Source organism: Nyctibius grandis, chromosome 13 (genome assembly GCF_013368605.1).
Source record: "Nyctibius grandis isolate bNycGra1 chromosome 13, bNycGra1.pri, whole genome shotgun sequence".
NCBI classification, from domain to species: Eukaryota; Metazoa; Chordata; class Aves; order Nyctibiiformes; family Nyctibiidae; genus Nyctibius; species Nyctibius grandis.
This window is the reverse complement of record NC_090670.1, coordinates 3,251,654-3,273,471: the sequence shown is the minus strand read 5'-3', so window position 1 is coordinate 3,273,471 and position 21,818 is coordinate 3,251,654. Positions and strand designations below refer to the sequence as shown.

General features: G+C 36.4%; 1 protein-coding gene across 1 annotated transcript in view; it reads right to left on the bottom strand.

Annotated features, from left to right (window-relative positions):
• The window catches only part of KLHL4 (kelch like family member 4), a 38,778-nt gene extending 31,279 nt beyond the window's left edge, over positions 1-7,499 (bottom strand). The window contains exon 1 of the mRNA XM_068411992.1: positions 7,078-7,499. Within this exon, the coding sequence (XP_068268093.1) occupies positions 7,078-7,499 (422 nt within the window). The remainder of the gene's footprint in view (positions 1-7,077) is intronic.
• Between the last annotated feature and the right edge of the window lie 14,319 nt (positions 7,500-21,818).

Genomic DNA, 21,818 nt, shown 5'->3' with positions numbered 1-21,818 from the left:
GGTAAATCTGCCCTTAGATTTTAATCCTGCACCAGATGCCACTTACTGTAACTTCACAAATTTTCTACACTTAGCAAGCCGTAGTTACCAAAGGAAAACTTTCTTGGTTACTCTCACCTATCTTTTTTCAACCAGTTGTGAGTGAATTTCAGTAAAATGCTATTAAAAATCAGCTTAATGTCACTAATTGGCTCATGCGTTACGTGTGCCTTTGTTCTTAAGTAAAACTGAAGTAATCTCTGGCACTAGCAGACGCAGCATCTCAGTGATGCCATGGGGTGTTCATCAGCCATCATTGCCTAGAATGTCACCCTCGCTCCCCTGCTGCAAACTGCTCTTCCACCGCGCTAAAGCGCTGAAAGGCCACAAGAGCTGTTCAAGCATCACTTCTGAGAGGAGATCAGCTACAGTGTCTTAAATAACCCATTTCAAATGTCTCCAGTTTCAAATTCATATTTTGACCTTTAGTTAAAGGTCATCTTTAGAAGACAATTAGTTTTTGCTTGTCTCTGAGGTGGTAATGAAGTATTTTGGCTATCTATAGCAGACTGGCATAAAATCATCTTTTTAAAATACACTGCTGAATATATATTAAATTGTTATAAGTATTAAAGAAACCAAAAAATTCTTCACAAGATAGAAGGATAATTTCTTTTCCTAGCTCTTACTTCTTGCTAAATTCTACAGTGTAAAAGTAATATAATATAATATATATATAATTATTATTTCTAAGCACTTAAAAGTATAAGAGAAGGCTAACAGCAAGAATTTGGCAAGAATAACATGTTAAAATAAACTGAAGTCCTTCATTAATAGGTTTCAGTAGGCATTATGGAGAACAGAAAAGAAGTAGGTGTCATTTATATCTTGGACATGAGAACATTCTTTGACACTGTCTCATATGAGGTAGCACTAAGTTCAACCTGAAGTGCTGTTTAGAGTAAAGCATTATGGGATGGGTGCGAAGCTCATTTGAAATCATACTTTTAAAGTGGTCATCAATGGTTCCCTGACAAATAGGAAGCTCAATCAAACTGTGTTCCTAAGGAACTTTCCACTGAAGTTCCACTATGACTTTTCACAGATTTTCTAAATTACTTGGAGAGAGGAGGGAACAAAGAGAAAGCTTTGATGGGAACTTTATTACAATTGAAGATCATGCCAAGCTGAGAGGAGCTGCAAGTATATTGGAGCATAGGACCAGAATTGAATATTAAATCAGTAAATGGGAGACATTAAATAGAATCAGAACTGAATATTAACTCAGCAAATTGGAGACATTATCTGATAAACATAAGATGAAATTTATTTGTGAAAGGTACTAGATTTAGGAATAAATAACTGCAAAATTGTACAGATGGTTAGGGAACAGGTCTTTGGTCCAGGGTCAGGAGTTTCACATGAATCACAAACCAGGCATGAACAATAGCACCATGATGTTGACAAAAAAAACAACTGAGCAGGATATTGAAACAGATTTTTAGTCAGAATGACATGTAAGTAATGCTGCCCTCTACACTAGAATTGTCAGGCTTTAACCAGAACATATCCAAATCTGACCACAGTATGGCAAGTACAGACAGGCATGCTGAAGAAAGTCTGGAGAGCAGTGAAAATTACCATAGCTGTCTAGCATAGGACTTCTGAAAAACTATTGCAAGAATTGCAGCTCTTTAGACTTATAGCAATGTCAAACATATAAATGAATGCTGTAAAGAATAGTGTGGGGATAAGAATAAGGGGAACAATATGCTATCTATATCCAGGGGGGAAAGATGAAGGAAATAATGAGCTTAAGTTGTACTACAGATAACTAAGAAAGCACCTAAATATAGTTGATCCAACTTTGTCACAGAGGATTGACGTGCCATCTGACTAGATGTCCCGTATGCTTTATTGTGCTTGCAAACCTTTTACTTGCTAAAGTTAAGATTTTTGAAAGCTTTTTTCCAAAATGTTGGAAGTTCAGTGAAAATAAAATTGGAGCAGTTACGTCTTCATTTAAAAATAAAGGCTGCTGCTATGTGAGATTGGGAATAATAATGTCTAAGCTTTTATTTTAGGCATCAGAGATGGTTCATGAACCTGAATTTTTACTCATGAGGGGAAAATAGTGTCATGATGTGCTACTCTCAATGCAATGCTTTATCATCTTCTCTGCACAAGATGCATCTTAGTCTTTCCATTTACTACATGCATTGTCATTCATTATCATTCTCACGAGTCAGTGGTAGGACTCTGCTTATTTAGATACCCAGAACTGTACTCTTAATGCAAAAAAACCTCTCTCAATCTGGTTTGACCAGTGGTTTCACAGAATAATTCATATGTTCCATTTTCACCAGGAAAATTATCAGCCGTTTTCTTTTTTGGAAATGTTCTTTTGTATTGAAAAATGAAGCAGACATCATTTCAGTGAGTATCTGTTACAGACTTTAGAGGACATGATGAATGTGTAGTGTAATGGCTCTACCCAAAAAAGTGCTTATCAGAAGGAAACATGACAGCGCGTGTCCTTGATCTGTGCCCCATTAGCTAACCTAAAAAATGGCACCGTATGTGCAAGAAATTGGGGTCAGGCACTGCAGGCTGATTTATTCATTTCCACCTGTTCAGTATCTGCTGGGATACAACAACAATTTTTCCCTTGTGGTGCCTTTCACACTGGAATGTGAGCCCAGGTTATTATCTGCTGCTGGAAATAAAAACAGAACTCCAGGTAAAACCCTTATGTAGGGGATAATATCTGAAATAGTGTATGTGTGTATGTATGTGTATGTGTGTATGTATGTATATGTGTGTATATGTGAGAGACAGTAAGGGAAATGATCTGTTAGTTATTTTGGCATGGCTGACAAGAAAAAAAAAAGACAATTAGATTAATTTTCATGTCTTAAGATGAACTATCAAAATAACTGAACATCTTAAATAGTCGCTACAGAAAATGCATTGCCTCAATTAAGAGGATACTCCTGAATATCTGTTTCCATGTACATCAGTACCAGCTGCTTGGATTATGACATCAAAAGATTCTATTAAAATTAATTAGAAGTGTATTTTGCCTCATATGAAATTAGAAAGCATGTATCTTTAGCAAAACTAGGGTTTGTCAACCAAACTAGGGTTTGTCAGCAATTTTTCGGCCACAAAATTATAAAAAATACATAAGAGAAAAATGATGAATGGGTGCTATATTCATTATTGAAATCTAACTGCCTTTGGGCAACTAGGAAAAGAGGTACACACATACTTTACCAGCACACATGGTCTTCAATAGTAGACATATACAATCATAATATATCTCCCAACAAGCATGCACACATTGATGTGGCGATGTAGCATAACATTAATAAATACTAGGCATAGTGCTTGCATTGAAAGGTCAATACCGTCATGTCTGTGAGTCCAAACTTTATTAAGGGAAGTAATCAAGGTAATTCAATACCATGGATTCTTCTTATTAGGAGGTATCAGTGCTTTTTTCAGTTTGTCAGCCATCAAACAAAATCTAGTAATCAAATCCTCCAAGTTTTTTCTGATTTCTCCGGACCACTGCCAGATCACTTTCTTTGAAAGAAATGGATCTGCTTCAAGGTCTCCCTGATAGAGGACCCTGAACCTCAACAGCCTCCAGACAGTTAGAGGAGATCAGAGATGATCATCAACTAGCTAAAGTGCACAAAAATCCATGACCATGCCTTCTGAACCAGGAGCAATTCACAGTTTACTTACCATGCATTGTTTCAGAGCTCACTTAAGCTCCTGCTTACTTTAAGCCAAACCTAAATCTTTGAAGGTTTTTGCTCTTCATTTGCATGACCATATTCTGTGGGTTTAGCTTTCTGACCATCCCAGTAATACCATAATATTTCATAGTGGGAAATACAGTGTACAAATAAACAAAATAACTTGGTATCTATTCAGGTTTTAGCTAGTTTCTCTGTTTTTCACCTGTGAAAAGGTCCCAATCCTCATTCAAGGAGTAGACTGGTGAGAATCAGACCAGGTCAATGACATGTGTATCTTCCACTGTTCAGCTTTTTTCAAAACTGTAGACACAACTTCCATAAGGATCTTATAATAGGTCAAGGCCCATCATTTTAGATGCTTCTAGAAGACTGTGTGATACCTTTTGAGTATGTTCCCTTAGCAACACTGGATAAGACAGTCCCCAGGCACACTGGGAGGCTTTACTTAACCTTGTGCCAATAAGCAACCTATTTATCTGTTGTGCACCTAGCATTTATCGGTTGGTCAAAACTGGCTACTGTTACTACAAAACTAATGAGTTTTGGCCACTTAAGCTCTCATTTACTTTGGCTGTTATTTGTCATGGGATATCATTCAGGAACAAGCCTGTAGGTCAGAAGGGGTTCTTTAGGCACTGTTTAATTTGTGTACAGGAGTACCAAAAAAGATTGAAGAAAGCAGAGACAAGTGTATTGATGATAGTATATTCCAAATGGAACTATTGTTTGGAACTTTCTTATTTACCTTTCCTCCTCACTGAACAAGCCTTTCATCAAACCCCAGGATGTTATGTTTGCATCGCTGAAAGCGTTAAGTCCTGAGTTTTCTCAAGACATCTCAAGTTTTTCTGTAGAAACTGAGAATATTGTTTTCATGTTTCCAGAGCTTTTTGGTAGGAAGCATTAAGCTGCTAGTAGAAACTGCTTTCATAGTCTGCTCAAGATTGAGGTGTTGGCCTGATTTGCTATCCTTTTCTACTATTTTCAATGTCCAAGTGACATGTAGCAGTGCTTTAGTCCAGCTAAAAATGGGTAGAGGTAAACTCGTTGGATGAGAGACAACCACTCTGAAGATACGATTCCTCTTACGGAATAAAAGGCAAATTTTTGTGAGATTGTCTTTGGTGTCCTCAGGTATGAATGTGAAAGAGCATATGGCTGCAACAATTGTATGGTTCGTTATGCAGGGGCTTTAACTGTGTAAGAAGATGCAATCAGGGGATCCTGCAAATGCCTGATTTTTCAGATGTGTTAATTACCAGCAGATCCCACTGATTACAACCAATTGTGACTATTTGGAACTTCTAAAGAAAACAGAGGCCCAAAATGATTTAAAAGGATGATTTCAAAGGAATAAGATGAGGCATTGTTCTGAAGAGATAAAAATATATCCAGCAACTAGATATAGACAGTTATACATATAAAGGTGCTTCTCTTTATTTCTTCTTCTCAGTATTTCATGTCTACCCAATCAATTAGTATATTAATTGGTGTGTGTCCTTTGCTGGATTCTATAGGGGAAGAGAATGATAATTTACTTAATGATTTCCATTGGTATATATTTAAGAAATTGGAGCTATGTTGAGGTGTCTTTAATGATCTATTTTATTTTCTTGAAATAAAATTGTAATTATAGAGAAACTCATTGTCATGAATCACCATCTAAACAATTTATTACATACTCAGCCTTCTAAAGTGTGTGTTAAGATAGGTTTTAACCTACAACAGGCTTAAAAAGTTTTTATGATAACTTTACAGAAAATACATTTCTTTGAATATAACAATATTTTATAAGATATATACATTTCTAAAACTTTTTGAAAAGCTGCAAATTTAAACAGCTCAAAAGCAGAACTTAAATTTGACTTAATATGAAGGTACAAAACTTCATGAGGTCTTAGCAGAAAGTTTATATATAGCTGGAGAAAATGTCACATCTTATTTTAGAAGACAGTGGCTTATTACCTTCCAAACCAAATTCATCGTGCTTTTTTTACATTCTTCTTCACATAATATAGACTCTTATTTTGATTATTCAGTGTTCCTTACTTTTGTTCAAATTAAGTTGACTTTCTTTCTAAAGTGTGCCTCAAATTACTTTTTGTTTTTCAGGAAATTTGTACTGTCATTTGAAACAAGTTATACTAAGAGTATGCTTCTTACACATTACAAACTAGTACACTAGTAAACATACAGAACTACCCCATTCCTACCTACCTCACTGATTTTATTCTGTAATGATTTTATGTAGTACACATTAACTACTAGTATTGGTTTCAAAATGACATTTTGGAATGCTTTTTTTTTTCTGTTCATTCTGCAGATGTTCTCTACACCAGATGTACAACTTGAAAAATAATATCTGCTAAAAATACACAAACTGTCAGCTTTGTTTTTACTGAGAGAAACTATAACTTGAAGTAAGATAGATTTGTATTAAAATACAATATAAGAAACCTAAATTATTCCCAAAGACTGATGGCAATCTCATCAAATGGTGCAAATAATCACATTATAAATGCATATTTTGAGTCCAAGGTGGGGTAAAGATGGGGTAGAATTGTTGCTGTATAAGCTAATAACATTGACATCAATTTTGAAAAAAAAAATAGAAGACATAATTAATCACATAACTTGTATTAATATTTTCTTCTCTGTATTAACATCTTAAAAATAGCTCTTCCTTTGTGCTTACACCTTTAAGGTGTCATAGCTGTAATGTTTTTTCACCTGACCTGGCAGAAAGTATTTGTCTCTTAGTATCCTAAACAAGCTGTGAAAGTAATGTGATTTCAAACAAACCTTTAACAAAAGCCAAGTAATGATGCTTCCCTTCCACTTAGTTCAAGGTTAATTACACTTGTCAAGAAGGCAGTAAAAAAAGGCAATGAGAAATTAGACAGAGCGATGGCAACCACACAGACTGCACCTCCAGCAGTTCCCATTTGTCAAAGTTGCACCCATTGATAAAGTCAGAATGAGGACAATGTTTCAGAAGGCTCGTTTTTTCATTGCACTTAAATGTAATAAATCAAGGCAAAAAAATATTATGCTGTAAACTGTAACAGAGAAAATTTGACAAACTGACAGATTTTATTTTTATGGCATAGTTATGGAATGATGTATCTTAAGCAAAGATCAAAATTTCATGGCAATGTTCCTGTTCATTTTTTAAATGTGAATGTGTTCCTATTCATCTGAGTGTGGGTGTGCACATATATAAAGTGAGACTAATACAGTAAGGAACTCTGGTTACAAACAAAGACAGTTTTAGGGAATAACTTGGATAGAAGTATGGCTTTCTAAGTGCAGACTTTAAAACTCCTACCTCTCTGCAGATTCATCTGAATTTTCTCCTGTGATCATCTGCAACTCCTGTGTGGTTTTAATTGAATCTTCTTTGACACAGTTTTCCTCTGTGCTTGTTTTGGGAATATCCTCATTTGATCGAAGCTGTTCTATGAGACGTTGTTGATGCCAGGTTTGAATAGATCGGTGGTGCACTGGGGTTGGACCTGGCACAGGTGCCAGTATATTGTGGTGGACAGGACTGCTGTTTTTCTTCAGCCCATTTCTGTCCCGAGAGTGGTTCTTCAACCTGTTCTGAATCAGTGTCCCTCTGTGCTCATATCCTTCCTGCTGATGGCAGCCCCCCGTGCCTGTGGAGCCTTGCGAGGGGTGACTGAACCACCTCCAGCGGAGCCTCAGGATCTGCTTCACATCAAACTCTTTCTTTCCAGATACTGACATTTTTTCAGGGAAAAAAAAAAAGACAAAAGCCTATTCTTTTAGAAAGGAAATGGATTCTTTGTTATCTCTTGTGTTTCAACTCCTCTTCTTAAGAAAAGACAACAAAAGAACAAATACCGGTAGCTCTCCCTCTCTCTTCTGATTAATACACTGCAAGCTCTTCAAGCCGATGCTAAGCTGCTGCTAACTGTATAGGTGGGAATCCATACTGACAGGATGATGAGGTCAGACCTTAAACAAGTAAATCAGCTTAGCACAGGAAAGCAGCAACCATAACACTCCCCAGCTGCTGGGCTTACACACTCACAGCACTATAGCACAGCTCTCTAATATATAACCTAGCCTCACATGATCCTGAGGGATCCGAAGCTGCAACTTAAGATGCAGGAAAGCACATACAAATAAAGTGACAGGACTTTCTACCCCACGAGGTTTTCCATCGAGCCTGCTAATAAGCAATGCTGCATTTCACAGAAGATTTATACAGAATGCTTTTGCAGTCTCCTTACACAGATTTTTGGTAATGATTCACTGTGAAACTATCATGCAGTTCATGTGTTTCCTTAAGGGGTTTGCATTTGTTTATCTTGCTGTGTAAAATTCCTACAAATGGCCTCAGTGTGGTAGCACTTGCCTAAAGGAAAGAGGTAGCATTTGAATGCATTGTGCAGAACTGTATGTATTTTCTCACCTACAGATAGATTTCTCGATATAATTACAGGGGTATGAGAACAGAGGGGGAGGGAGCTCAGAGATGTGCTCCCTGAATGACTGTGTCTGTGGAAAACACACTGTTTCCTGGCTAAGTGCCTGTGTAAACACCCTTTGCCATCCTGCTCTTAATTTCTCACGGATGGTGAAGAGAGTGTGATTTATTTTTTTTTTTTAGAAAATACCTTTCTTTTGATAGTGCACACTGCAACATGTTTTCAGCAAATTTAATAGATTATATATATTCATTCCTGACCATCCTTTAATAGACAGAGCTGTGGGAACTGTTCCCTGTGTTTTGAAATAATGTGCACAGAATGTTTTGACGTGCAAATTGAAAATAGTTAAATGGACTGGATTTTTTTCTTATGTTATATTCTCCACAGTTTGCTGATGATGATCTGTACAACCGTAAGCAGTGTGCAGAAATAAAAAAAGCTGCAACACAGAGTCAGTAAAACAGGATTCAGGCTTAAAGGAGGGTACCCCTCTCCAACACATCTTCTTACATCTCTTCTTCAGACCTTCCCATGTTAACTTCCTTTTTCTCTCTTTCTGTTGTGATTTTCTCTTCTTTTTTTTTTCTAAATGCTACTGATATGATGTTGAACCTTCAAACAGTAAAATCTACTTTCTTTTATTTTTGGCTGCATATAATGCCAACAGACAAATGTGAAGTAGAGTTTTGAAAAGAAAAAGCAAAATGAGAGGCTAGGACTAAGGAATCATCAGCCCTTATGCTGGATTGTCAAGCTCCTGTTTTATCCATAGTATTCAAGTAAATGCTATGCAGTATCATAGACTGGATGCATGCGAGATAAATTACAGGACAAGTGAAGAACAGTAAAATAGTTGAAAGACATTATACTATTTATATACATAGAGGGAAAGAAAAGATTTTGTACAAAAGAAAACCTATGAGAAAGAGTTGGCTATAAAAGGCAGAAAGGAAGAAGTTGAGGAAAGATATTTGACAGACCTAGCCAATGCATGCTTGTTCCTATATAGAACATTGAGGCTGAGCTGTTGTAATAAAAGGTAGATTAGCATGTGATTTTGATAGTAGGGTAAATGTCTATGACAGACAGAACAAGAAAAACTTGGTTGCAGACAAGAATCCTTTCTTATATGAAAAAGTAAACTATTTGTGGGAGCTAAAATACAAGCCCTGGCAAGCCTTACTGCAGTGCTCTGGTATAACTGCTGCCATCACTGACCCCGGTCCTCTGCTACGGGTTAGTGTTCTCACAGCAGTTGGCAGAACTCGCATGTGCCTTGGCTGCTTCAGTTAAACCTCATGACTGAACATCCAGCTTACGCTCAGACACCAGGCTCTGGGTCCCAGCAGCTCTGATGCAAGAACCGTTCTGTTCTGCCGCTGTTCTTCCCAGTGCTGTGACTTACACAACAGCAAAGACTGCCACAGTGTCACATAGGGACACCCCAAACCGGGGCAGCTCCCCTGTAACAGTGACACTCTATTTAACAGCACTTCATTAAGACAAACTGTGTTCTGTAATATTTGCTTGAGAATGAAATGAAAGAAGGATTTCTGTGTTAGAATATCAGTCTGTAAGTGTTCTTAAAGGAACATATTTTTAAAGGACTTCATATTCTATGTTGTAGGAATGGATAGAAACTAGAAAACTTGTTCAACTTGTAAGAAGTTGTATTAAGAAGGTGGTATATAAAGGCCTGTTTGTGTTTTTAATAGGGGGTTTCAGTTTAAGCTTATTGAGAATATAAACTGATAAAGAAGCTGCTCCCAAACTTCAGAGATTTTAAAGAATTTATAGGGAGTGAATGGATAAATGAAAATGCTGGACATTGACTAAGAGAGATTATTATATGTCCAGAAGTCAGTGTAAGATGTTTTCACACTTTAGTGTTGACCTTTTATAACAATCTGAAATCTTCTGGAGACAAAAATGTTTCAGGTTTATTTTCTTGCATTACAACTACATAATATTTAATTTAATGTTTCTTTTCAATTTCAGCCTACACACCTATGGATTTTATTCTTTTCAATTTCATAAAACTGATGAGGCTTAGTGGTATCTATGTATATTCCTCAGGATTGTCTACATGGCAATCTCAGATCTATTTTAAAGAGGGAGTCTCTATGTACCAAGTTAAAACAATTTATGATAAAATCTTGTAGAAGTGGACAGAGAACATGGCTTCTTGCTACTGTCTTAATCAGGTCATTGAGCAGCTCTGTCAGTTCCTCTTAGCAACAGCTCTGATACATTTAATTCATATTTTTTCACCATGTCACAAAGCTTCTGTTTGATTCCTTTCCTTAAATCCCTTTTGCAGAAGTCATCCTTTACTCCAAGACATCATCAAAAGCATATTCCTTGAATTTTGCTTGAGAATGCACAAACAGTACTTCTGTTTGTGAATTACTCTGTTTCCTACTAAGTCAGGACATGTTTTGGCAGCTGTAAAGTGTATCTAACTAAAATTAAAATAGTAAAACTGGACATTTGCTGAATAGACTGTCTTGCTCAAAAAGTCAGCTTGAGTCAGCACAGAATATGTCTCACATGGGGTATAAGTAGGTTATTTTTCACACAGCTTGTTACCATTCTGGCTAAAATTTCTGCTGTGTGAGGACAGTATAAGTGATTTGATAATCCAAAACTTTAAGCCTGAAATGATTAGAAGCAGGTATGTGGCATAAAGCTGCACCATGTTTATACATGTATATGCCACATACCTGCTTTTGTTCATTTAGATCTATCTTCTGGTGAGAAAACTAAGCTCCCTTGAAACAATGTGAGTGTTTGTTTACTTCTTGATAATTTCTTTATAAATCTCTAACGCATTTTTAGGTGTATCTCTGACTGGGTTCAAACTTCTAAATGTAAAGAGACATAAGATTTTTCTGTTATTACTATTCCTAATTTAACATGTTTGATCTCATTTAGATAATTATCCACCATAACAGCATTATTTTTTCCCCTCATGGCTGGAAATCTCCAAAGAACAGGATTTTCTAGGGCTACAGCAAGTCTAGTCAGGGCCACCCAGAGAGTCAGGCAGCTGGAGCGTATGATGGATGAGTGGAGGCTGCTAGAGTATTTGTTCAACCTTATGAAGAAAAGGCTCAGAGGTATCTTACTGCTGCCTTCAGGTACCTAAAGGGAGAGGACAGAGAAGTCAGAGCCAGGCTGTTTTAGAGGTGCTCAGTGAGAGGACTAGAGGCAACAGGCACATGTTGGTACATGGGAAAATCTGATTAGATATAAGAAAAACTTTCTACCCATGAGGGTGATCAAGCAGGTGGGAAGAGGTTGCCAAGAGAGGCTGTGGCATCTCCTTCCTCTGAGAAAGTGAGATCCCAAATGGACTTAGTCCTGTGTAACTGCTCTAACTGGACTTGCTTTGAGCAGGTGGTCAGACTAGATGAGCTCCAGAGGTCCCTTCCAACCAGTTATCCTGTGACTGTGTGACATGACAGGGAGTGTTCGAGATATTTATCTAATGGCCACAGTAGAGCCAAGTAAAATGAATGTGTTAGTTATGAGAGATGCATTTCTAGAAATCTCAGCTCCGGTTTGGTAGCAAAACAGCTAAGTATCCCTACGTGCAGTTTTGAAGGACTTCTAATTGTTCGTCCCATAGGAGACTCGCTAGTAGTTTGAGGAAAAAGAAGTCCTTGTTCTCTGAAAAACCTCCACCCGATTCAATGGGTATACGCTTTTGAGGAAAATCTTTGACCAGGTTAGGAAATCGCACTAAACATGACAGTAGACTGGCATCTAGCAGGAAATTGGGCATCATTTTAAAAGATTTGTATAAACATGTTGGACTTTCAGATAATTTGAAAGATATGTATTAATAGTAAGAGTCTTAATAGGTGTTTATAGTAATTTTAAGACTACAAGTGTGAATACCTAATACAACATTTGAATTAGCAAATTATAAAATTACTTTTGTCATAAACTACCTACAAGAAGAAATTGAGAATTTTCTTTCTGTCACAAACCATGTTTTAAATAGGCTTCAAAAATGACTTTTAGCTACAGCTGCCTCCCATGTTCATCTGCCAACAAAACACCTTGTAGAAAGGAGTTTTCTAATGAATTTCAAAATGTCCAGATTTTCTAGTTAATAACTTAGTAATTTTAAGCAAAGAAAATTTACAAAAATTGTAAGCAAAGAATAATAAAAAGGAAACATCTAACTTTCTTACAGAATAATTCAAGAAAGATACCATCTGCGGACTCTGAAGCCAGGAGTATTGCAAGGAGTATGCAATACTAGTATCCTAGCAAGAGTTAACGATGTAGATTTTGCTGGATGTGAGGCAGACCAGAAAAAAAGGATTTTTTTAATTAGATAAAAGTCAAGGATATCTTTTGACCAGAGATCTTCAATGCCAAGCTCACTGACCCAAATAGGAAAAATCTGCATATGCTGAATGAGACAATCCAAAAAGCAAGCTAAGCACAGAAAGTTAAGAATGTTTTCTCATATTTTTCAAGATATTTGATGTCTATTCTGGCATTATGGTTTTTAGAAAGTCAAGCTAATTACAAACACGTAACAATTCTGTATACCCTACAGTGCTTGCATTTGGGCAAAACACCATAATACAATCTACATAAGTACAGATTATTGGTAACTAAATAAAGTCCTATGTAAAAAACCTGTACGCTCTCGACCCAAACACTGTATCCTACAGGGTCTTCACAGTTTGTGTACTCAGCCTGTGTATTTACACTGCATATGAAGCCAGATAAAGAGAACAAGAAGCTGATTATTTTTATTACACTGTTTTGAAAACAGTGCTTCAAGAGAACTGCCATTAGTCCAACCTTTGTAAAAGAGATATTCCAGGAAACATCTGCATAGCACAGCACCAGCACTAACAGAAATCAAAGTCAAATGGAAAGGAACACGACAAAAACAAAAACAAATAGCTATTTTTAAAATCTGCAGGAAAGTTCAACTTTCTTTTAAAAGAAAACTTTGAATCCCAGCAAACGTAAATCAGTTTAAGGCAATCAGTTACTTTTGATACTTCCTACTAAAGGAGGCAGTAGACATGATCCACTTAAGGGAAAGTGTTGACACATTTAAACACAATTGCTTCCTCAAATAACTGGAAACTGTACTCCAGTTTGCAACCCACCTGCAAAGCTGTACGCCAAAACTGGAAGAAATCACAGCATTTCTGCAAGATCCAAAGAAAAAAGAAAGTGAGAAGTAAGCCTGGTATAAGTAAATCTGATTAAGAACTTGCTAAACAAGAAGATTGTCATCCTCAAAGTGAAACCAGAATATTAGACTGAAATAAGAAGTAGCAAATATCCACTTCAGAGCCAACTGGGAAGGATCTCCTATGAAAAAGGACTTGAAAGTGATGACAGTAGTGCAGCAAAAGTCAGCTCAAACACGACTTGAAAAGAAACTCCTGTCACACATCAAGAACAAGATAGAAAGAATGGAAAAAATGTGGATAGATGCAAAGTAGTACAAAAATATTTCATACTGATTTTCATAATGTTTTGTAAAATTTGAGATATTTTTCTTGATTTTTTAAACTGTTGTGCTCAAGAGAAGCCAATTGTTACATTAATTGTTCCATTACCTACTGGTAAAATCAAGGACCACAATACAACATCGTAAAATGGAAGAGGTAGAAAAACTTAATAATAATAATGAATTTATTGAGAGTGTGGAATTTAGCCTTTTACTTGTTCTTCTGCTGTATACACAATATTAGATCAGTTGCCCAAGCTAACAAGTCTTTTCAACCCACCAAGATATACCTATTATTTGCTGTCAAGGTCTGAGGCAGATGAGAGAGAAAAGACAATTGCCAACAGATTTGAATAATGAAGAAAGGTGGCAAAGTGTTAGGGCCAGGATTTTCTGAATAATTACTTATTCTGGATGCCTTATTTGAGAGATCTGAGAAACAGAAACATAGCACTTTCCAAAGCACAGTTATTTAAGTGGTATTGTGTTCAACAGTTTAATACACTGTTCAATTTAGAAAATCTTGTCTAACTTTTATCTTTTCCCTTAAGGTTTACTATGGACCAGATGACCTCTGGAGGTCCCTTCCAACCTCGGCCATTCTGACTCTTACCCTGTCCAACACTAACAAGGAAAAAGGTACTGAAAACGTGCTGCCAGTTTGCAGCATCCATCTTTCCATCCTGCAGGTATGTGGCACAGCTGTAACACAGCCCTTCTGCAAACTCACGTCCCTTCTGCTGAAGCAGTGACTGTTCTAGATCTCTGCCAGCTGGTACGAGAAGTTAGAATGAGGTATGCTGGGGGCGGTTTTCCTCAGCTCCTTCCCTGGCTACTTATGAAGACCGCAGACTTTCTTGGTATAGCACATGTATAAAATCATGAAATTTTTATGAACAGAAATTATGTAGGACTACTACTCTTACAGAAAATCTGTCCCTCATGAAAAGTAAAACTCCCAACTATCAAGAAGGATTAACAGAGCCAGAAAAAGGCAATCTGTAGTTTTGCACGTACAAACAGAGCTTTGCATACTATTATATGTAGAGTAGAAAGCTAATAGGTGCGTTTTGACTTTCTAAGAAAGCATTTTTTCCAAGTAAGTTAAAGAAACAACTTTTGTCTTAAAATAACTTTAAATATACTCAAGATGAAAAAATCCTTACGAAATTTCCAAGGTGAAATTTCAAACTTAATATTAATTTTCTTTTGAGGGGTAAAATTGCGTTTCTAGCAACCCACGTTTTCTTCCACATGTCTCAGAAACAGGTGTTTTACTGTCTGACTTCATAAAAATTCCGATTGCTCTGCTTTTGATTTTTACTAACTAAGTATGAGCAAAACTTTGTAGTCTGCAGAGTTACTAGCCTGAATTTAATTATTTAAGGGTATTGTTTGTCTGGCTGGTTAGGTCTTTGCTTTTAAGTTCTGCCAGGTATTTAAATAAATTATATTGTTTTATTGATCTTTGTTGAAGGGAAATATGGCTTAGATCTACCTGTGACCTAAAATTCTTCTTCTGTAAGAACTCCGTGCCTTGAAAGTTCATCTCTTTAAGCTGCAACACTTCTTTCTCAAACTTAATATTTCTTATTACAAACATCAGCACAAGCTTGACCTGCTTAATATAGTTTGTATAAGAAGTCTTGTTGCCTCTATTGGCCTCTAAAATAAATCTAATAAAACCAACTCTTCCTGCTACTTAGTAGTTAATAAGACCTCATCAAAGAAATATGTTGACATCACTAAACTCTCCATATAACTTATTAACACCAAGTAGCACACAAAGGTCACACCTCCTAGAAATAAGTGCAAAGTTGAATCCTAATGTATCTAGTGTCGAGTCAGAAAGGGTCTGTCGGTTTTGGGGTTTTTTTTTTGGTTGGAGGTTTATTTGTTCACTTATTCTTGTAGTATCCTACTAGTTAAATACTCCAGAACAAATTATTTTCATCCTTCTCTCACTGGCCCTTAATTATCTTCTGCAAGAGTATTTTCTATAGAGTTCAAAGTAAAGTAAGTAAGAAAGCAGATCTGAACAGGTCATTGGCAAGATGCATGCATGAATGAACTTGTTAGTCCCGTATTGCAATAACCTTGAGAGCTAGGTAAGCAGCTATGATCTAAATATAATTTATCTTCATTACTGCTCATGTAAAATGTTGTTTCTCAGAGAAAAAAAAAAAAAAACACACAAAAAAAATATACTAACCAAGCCATTGGAAATTTAGCTATATACTGTGAAATACAAACTGTTGTATGTTTTAATTCCATTTTACTGAGAGATGACATTCTTTTTTGATAGTAGTGTTTCCAGTTTACAAAAGCAGTTATTACAAATAGAAACTGAGGTAAATGGAAGCATGTCTGCATTGCTTCTTTATTAGATGCCATTAACTTAACTCTACACTGCTTCCTATGTGAATTGGCATAGAACTTTTTCTTTTACTTATCGTCTGAATCAAAAGGGAAAGCAATTGCCTACACAATGTGATTGTGAAAATGTGGTGTTGAGAGCTGTGGAGATATTCAAAACAACAGTATTTATAGTTTTCATGTAAATCTATAATAGGCTGTATCACAGAAAAGCACAGCCTTACCTTTTTCTGCTATGTGTCATAGAATAATTCTGGTTGGAAGGGACTTCAGGAGCTCTTTAGCCCTTGGGGTCCGGTACGAGGTCAGGGCAGGTTACTCAAGGTTTTATCTACTTTCACCTTGAAAACCTCTGGGAAACACATTCCAGTGCTTGACTGTCCTAATAGTAAAAAAGTTTTTCTTATAACTGACCTGAACCTCCCTTGGTGGCTCTCTGCTGAACTCACTTCAGTTTATCAATATTTTTCTTGTGCTGTTGGGCTGGGGTGTGCAAACTTGGCAGTATTCTATATGTGGTCTAATGAGTGCTGAGTAAAAGATGACTACTACTTACCTAGTAAGCAGTAGAATCATTGATGCAACTTGCATTTATTCTATGTATCATAACAAGCATTGATTCTTAGCATATGATGACATATATTCCGTAACTATAAAAGGATCGTGACAGTTATGTTCATGTAGAAAATTCAAGTATTTTCTGCTTATTCACTGAAAATAACCCTTGTTTATCCACCAATTATTATCATTGGATATTAGAGAGTATGGAAAGAATCTGGCATACCCTCAACAAAACCTAGTATTTAGATTTGACACTTGTCAGTATAGGTCTGTATCACATACCATCTCAAAGCCTTGACAGAATAAGGACTTATGCCCAAGGTCAGTCTTCTCTGGTAAGTTTTTGAGTGTAACTCTTGTTCATTGTCTCTTAGAAAGTAATAAATGCTGCCTTTAATTTCAAGAGAGGGAGGCCCTTGAGGAAATTGTATTTCTGTGCATGGTAGAATGTAATGATTGTTAGATGTATTTCGTTTTAATCCCACAAATATCTCCTGAGGCTTATGAAAGGCACTGTATATGTCAATAAAAAAAACTTAGAACACGTGGCCATGTATCTCCTCTGAATCACTGACATCAGAAGTTACAGAGCTCTGCAATTATTCATGGAAAAATGCCCTACTTGGAGCAGGTGTTTGAGAGGTTTGAGGCAGTCACTTCAAGTCTTTCTTCTTAATGACTATCTAACTTCCAGTAAACATATTGATTTGAACACAGACACACACTCAAGTTCATACAAGCTGGCTTGTTCTATCTACAAGTGTGGAAACAGGCGTTCTGGCATACCATCTGCTTTACCTTTAGATTAACACAGGGAAGCATGCAATTTTTTTACAAGTAATCCAAGTAAGTTTGAGGCTGTTACTGTTGGGTTTTTGTAGCATAATTATCCATCAACCTTTTTTCTACCTTGTTTCCCTCCCAGCTGTCACCAGTTTTCCTACCAATTTTCCCAGATGTTTGATCTCTCCTTTTTGATGCCATAAGAATGCAAGGGATAGAATACTTTTTAAAATCATATGATTATAAGCATCACAGTCAAAACTCATCTGAAAAAGTGCTATAAACCAATATCCTTGTCAGCAAACTGTCTCCAGCATCCTAACACCATCCTTTTGGTCATGTCACCTGTGAAAGCACACAATAACTCAATTCTTTCTTTGACAAAAAGCCATACAGATCCACATCACAATATTATTGTCGTTCAGCCTGGCTCTAGCTGTTGTCAGCTGCCAATACGCCTTGAGGTTGCACTTTTACTCTGTGATGCTAGCCCAGAATATAAAAACACAAAAACACGTTTAAACCATTCAAGTTCTATCCTTCTCATGCAAAAACCTTTGGTTCTGTCATGTTTGCAATTTTTAGAATAGATGGGCTCAGCATCTATATTTTGGTGTGTAAGAAATTTTTAGTAAATGTTTTCTTATTTTCTCGGGAAAAAACATAGAACATGTACATATAAGTACTGCATCATAGATGAAAACTGGAGAACTGATAGTAAAATAGTATGTTTTATCGTCGTATATTTTATTAATAATAAAAAGATACTAAACCACACAGTGATCAAATTTGCAAGTGATAGCAAATTTCAGGGAGAGAGGAATAACATGAAATGTCCAGAAAGCACAGATTACTGAATATAACATACAATGTTCTGAGGCAAAGCCTATTAATGACAGATTCCCAAAGGGAGAGAGAAATACAGCCTGCTGAAAGAGAAACAGAACAGAACCCAACGTATTAAATCTGATTATTTAGCATAAAATGGTTGAAAAATCCAGTTACAGTCTAGGACAGGGGTGTGATGGAGAACAGCATCTCTTGTTTTAGTGGAGATTATGCTGTCTTAAATTTTTTCAAAACTTCATCAAGATTCTTGTTTGATCTAGTCCCACATATCTTAATCTTCAACACAAATTACAGTGCGACTTGTGCCATCCCAAACATCAGTGAAACCAGAGTTCCTGTGTTAGAAGTTGTAGTCAAGCAGTCCTTAAGACAAAACCTTTAATTCCATTTTAAGTTTCCAGCTCAGTGTTGGGTGTTTGAGTGAGATGCAGATAGTCTGTCCTGAATGTCTGGAAGACAGCAACGCTACAGTACTGCGCTGGTCAGCAGGAATTTCTGGTACTTCTGTGACAATGTCAGGTAGTACCATTTCCTGAAACATCCATTGATGGACTGTAGAAACAGACGCAGAACAGAAATACCTATCATTGATGGATATGTGTGTACTGATGAGATTTGGCAATGAAAGGTAGCCGTTTTCTCTTTGATTAAGGAAAATACTTCCAGCAGCACACATTAACTGTAGAAATTCTTTAGATAGCAAAGAGAGTGCTGTTGTAATAAATCAAATCATATTGCAAATACACTATCAGAGAGCTGTTCCAGAAGAAGTTAAGCCTAGCAAGCCTCCTGAAATTAAACTTCTGCTGAAATTAAACTTCTGCTGAAATTAAACTTCTGCTGAAATAAATTGGTAATATCTAACTAATATAGCTTAGTATATGTTGCAAACAAGATGTTCTTGGTTGATTATGTCAATTTAAAAGGCTGTTTACATCAAATCGTTTTGAGGTCTCAATTTTAACATCAGAGGTCATAAGGTACTTTTACATTGCTTTAGAACACATTTTAAGGTGCTTCATACAGTTGGAGTGACCGTGTTTGGCTTTTTGGCTTACTGAGTTTCCTAAATTAAGTTACTGATAACACCTCTTGTTAGTGAGTAGCTAATGGCTTTACACTTTCTTGATACAGTAAACATTTAGGAATATTAGATGCTATCACCATTTTATTGTAAAATACAATTGACTTTAAAGAGCAAAGTCTGTAATTGTGGTGGTGTTAATGTGGAATGTGGAATCTATGATCACCTACCAAATTCCACTGCTTTAAAATACAAGATTCAGCTAACCATTGAAACCTACAGAAAAGGCTTTGACGTGTGATTGCCTCTTAATCACTGTTAGCTGTTGATTTTTTTTTTTAGTGCTTTATTTCATAATTTTATGTTTTATCTTAATGAAAATGTTATGGCAGAAAGCAGTGGGAAAAGCGAATCTACTTGCCTTTCCTTACTTAATAACTCCTTCTTGCTAATCCATTTAAGTATTTTTTTCCCTCTGAAATTGCTTTCTGGATGGAAATGCTGGAACACAGCTCACTGTTTTTCTGCCTGCCACAGTCTAATCATTCTGGCTTGCAGACCTCTCACGTAACAAGTACATGCCACAGAAAAGGCATTACTGTATTACTAGGACACATAGTCCTCTTGCAAAATAATACATATTTTATCCTCTAAAGGAAACGATACAGAAAATCTGAAAATCTTTTGAGTGATTCAGATCATTTATATATTAAGATCTTTAATCACATTCTTTTCACAGACTTGGTAGAGTCCAAGAAGCTTTAATAAAAAGGTGAAGATTATTCTGCCTCTTTTTTTATATCGTTATAAGAATTACTTTCTCTCTGCAAGAACTTGCAAAATTACAGTTGCCTTGTCACCTCGCTCTAAAGTGGAGAATTCTTTAACTTAAATATCTTATTTTTGTCAATATTTTGATTAACACTGCAGAAAACTTTTTATATAACTCTTTGGCATTTTTTTCATTTTTTTTTACATCTTAGGTTTTATATATAATCATGTGCTTATAATACATTTGTATGAAGCATTAAATGTTGAAGAAACTTGTCAGTTCTACCCTGTTGTTTTGTTTTGTTTTTTTATTTCAGGAGTATCAATTAAGGCATAGAGAAGGAAACCTTGTTTAAAAAAGCAAAATAAAATATCCAGCTAATAATCAAATGGATGACCAGAGTGCGTTTTAAATTCTTTGGCTGTATTCTTACAATCAGTACTGAACTGAGGTGGTTTCAAGATCTTCAGTGTTTCTGGAAGTGAAGTTCAACTCATGTAAGTCTCATTCTTACAACAGTTTACATCTGAAAATAGAGACAAACTCACTTGCACAGAGAGGCTTCTAATTTACATTTAAGATTGTAAACGTATACAGTCTATATTGGTTAATTTATATTAATGTATCTATTGCACTAACCCAAAGGTTTTGTACAAAAAGCCAAAAAATAAGAGATCTTTTTTATTGAAATGACTATATCTTTTATGTAACAAAAGCTACTTGTGCAGTCTGTTGAGTACTCTTAATGATTTGATGTAATGTGCTGCATATCATTTCTGCATTCTGAACATCCTTCCTTCCTTTAGAAACAAATGAGTTTTTCCCCCAATATCTTGCTAAGTAGTTTATTTCAGACATTAAGCTGTTTTAAGTGCATAATGCTCCTTGCCTTTTACTTGTACTGTGCTGTGTGATGGTAGATTCTCTGATGTTCTTTTCAACTGCATGAAGATTGCAGACTTCATTAAAGTACTTAAAAATGTATAGCTGAGCTTTATATAGATGGCAATGACACATTTTCTTATCTAGTCCAGTTTTAGATATTTAAAATTCTAATCTATTAATTTTGGCATAGATCTTTGGATTAATTTAATTAATTGAAGTAATTAATTTGAGAGTACAGAAGAATTATAATTCTCTGATGATCTGTATTCCTAAATATAGTTTTGTATTTTGTGTACATTGCACACATTCTACAATTAATAACATATTGTAAACATCTGGACAATATTTTTCCTTCTCCTTCAGTAAAGAAAATATAAAGTCAAAACACTGCCTCTCTGAGGCTCCACGCCCTTCAGGAAAAATTGCGGCTTCGTGCTACTTTCTGGTTCCCCCTTGGTAAAATTCTTTGGTCTGTATCTGACTTGCTCTCGCCATATGTTACTAACTAGGTTGACTCCTTAGCATGACTCCAGGTTTGCCCTTTTAGCTTTTATTACGTGTCTGAGTTTGGCGTTAGCCAATTCTCCTGTCCCCTCAACACTTTGAGGCCTTGCTGCTGAAGTCTTCCAGGGCCCTGCAGCTTGAAGCAACTGACTGGACAAAGGCAGGACTGGGAACCACAGGCTGGCAGAGGCCTCTACATCATTTGTCCGCATGTTTTCAGTCAGTTTGAAAGAGTCCGAGCAGCTGAGGAGCCCCCGCCTGCCCGGCTGGGTCTGGGGCAGCCCTGTCCAGACAGGCCCGAGCCATGGCACGCCCGGGTGGGGAAGGCCCCGCAGAGCCCTCATGGCACCACTGAAGTGGG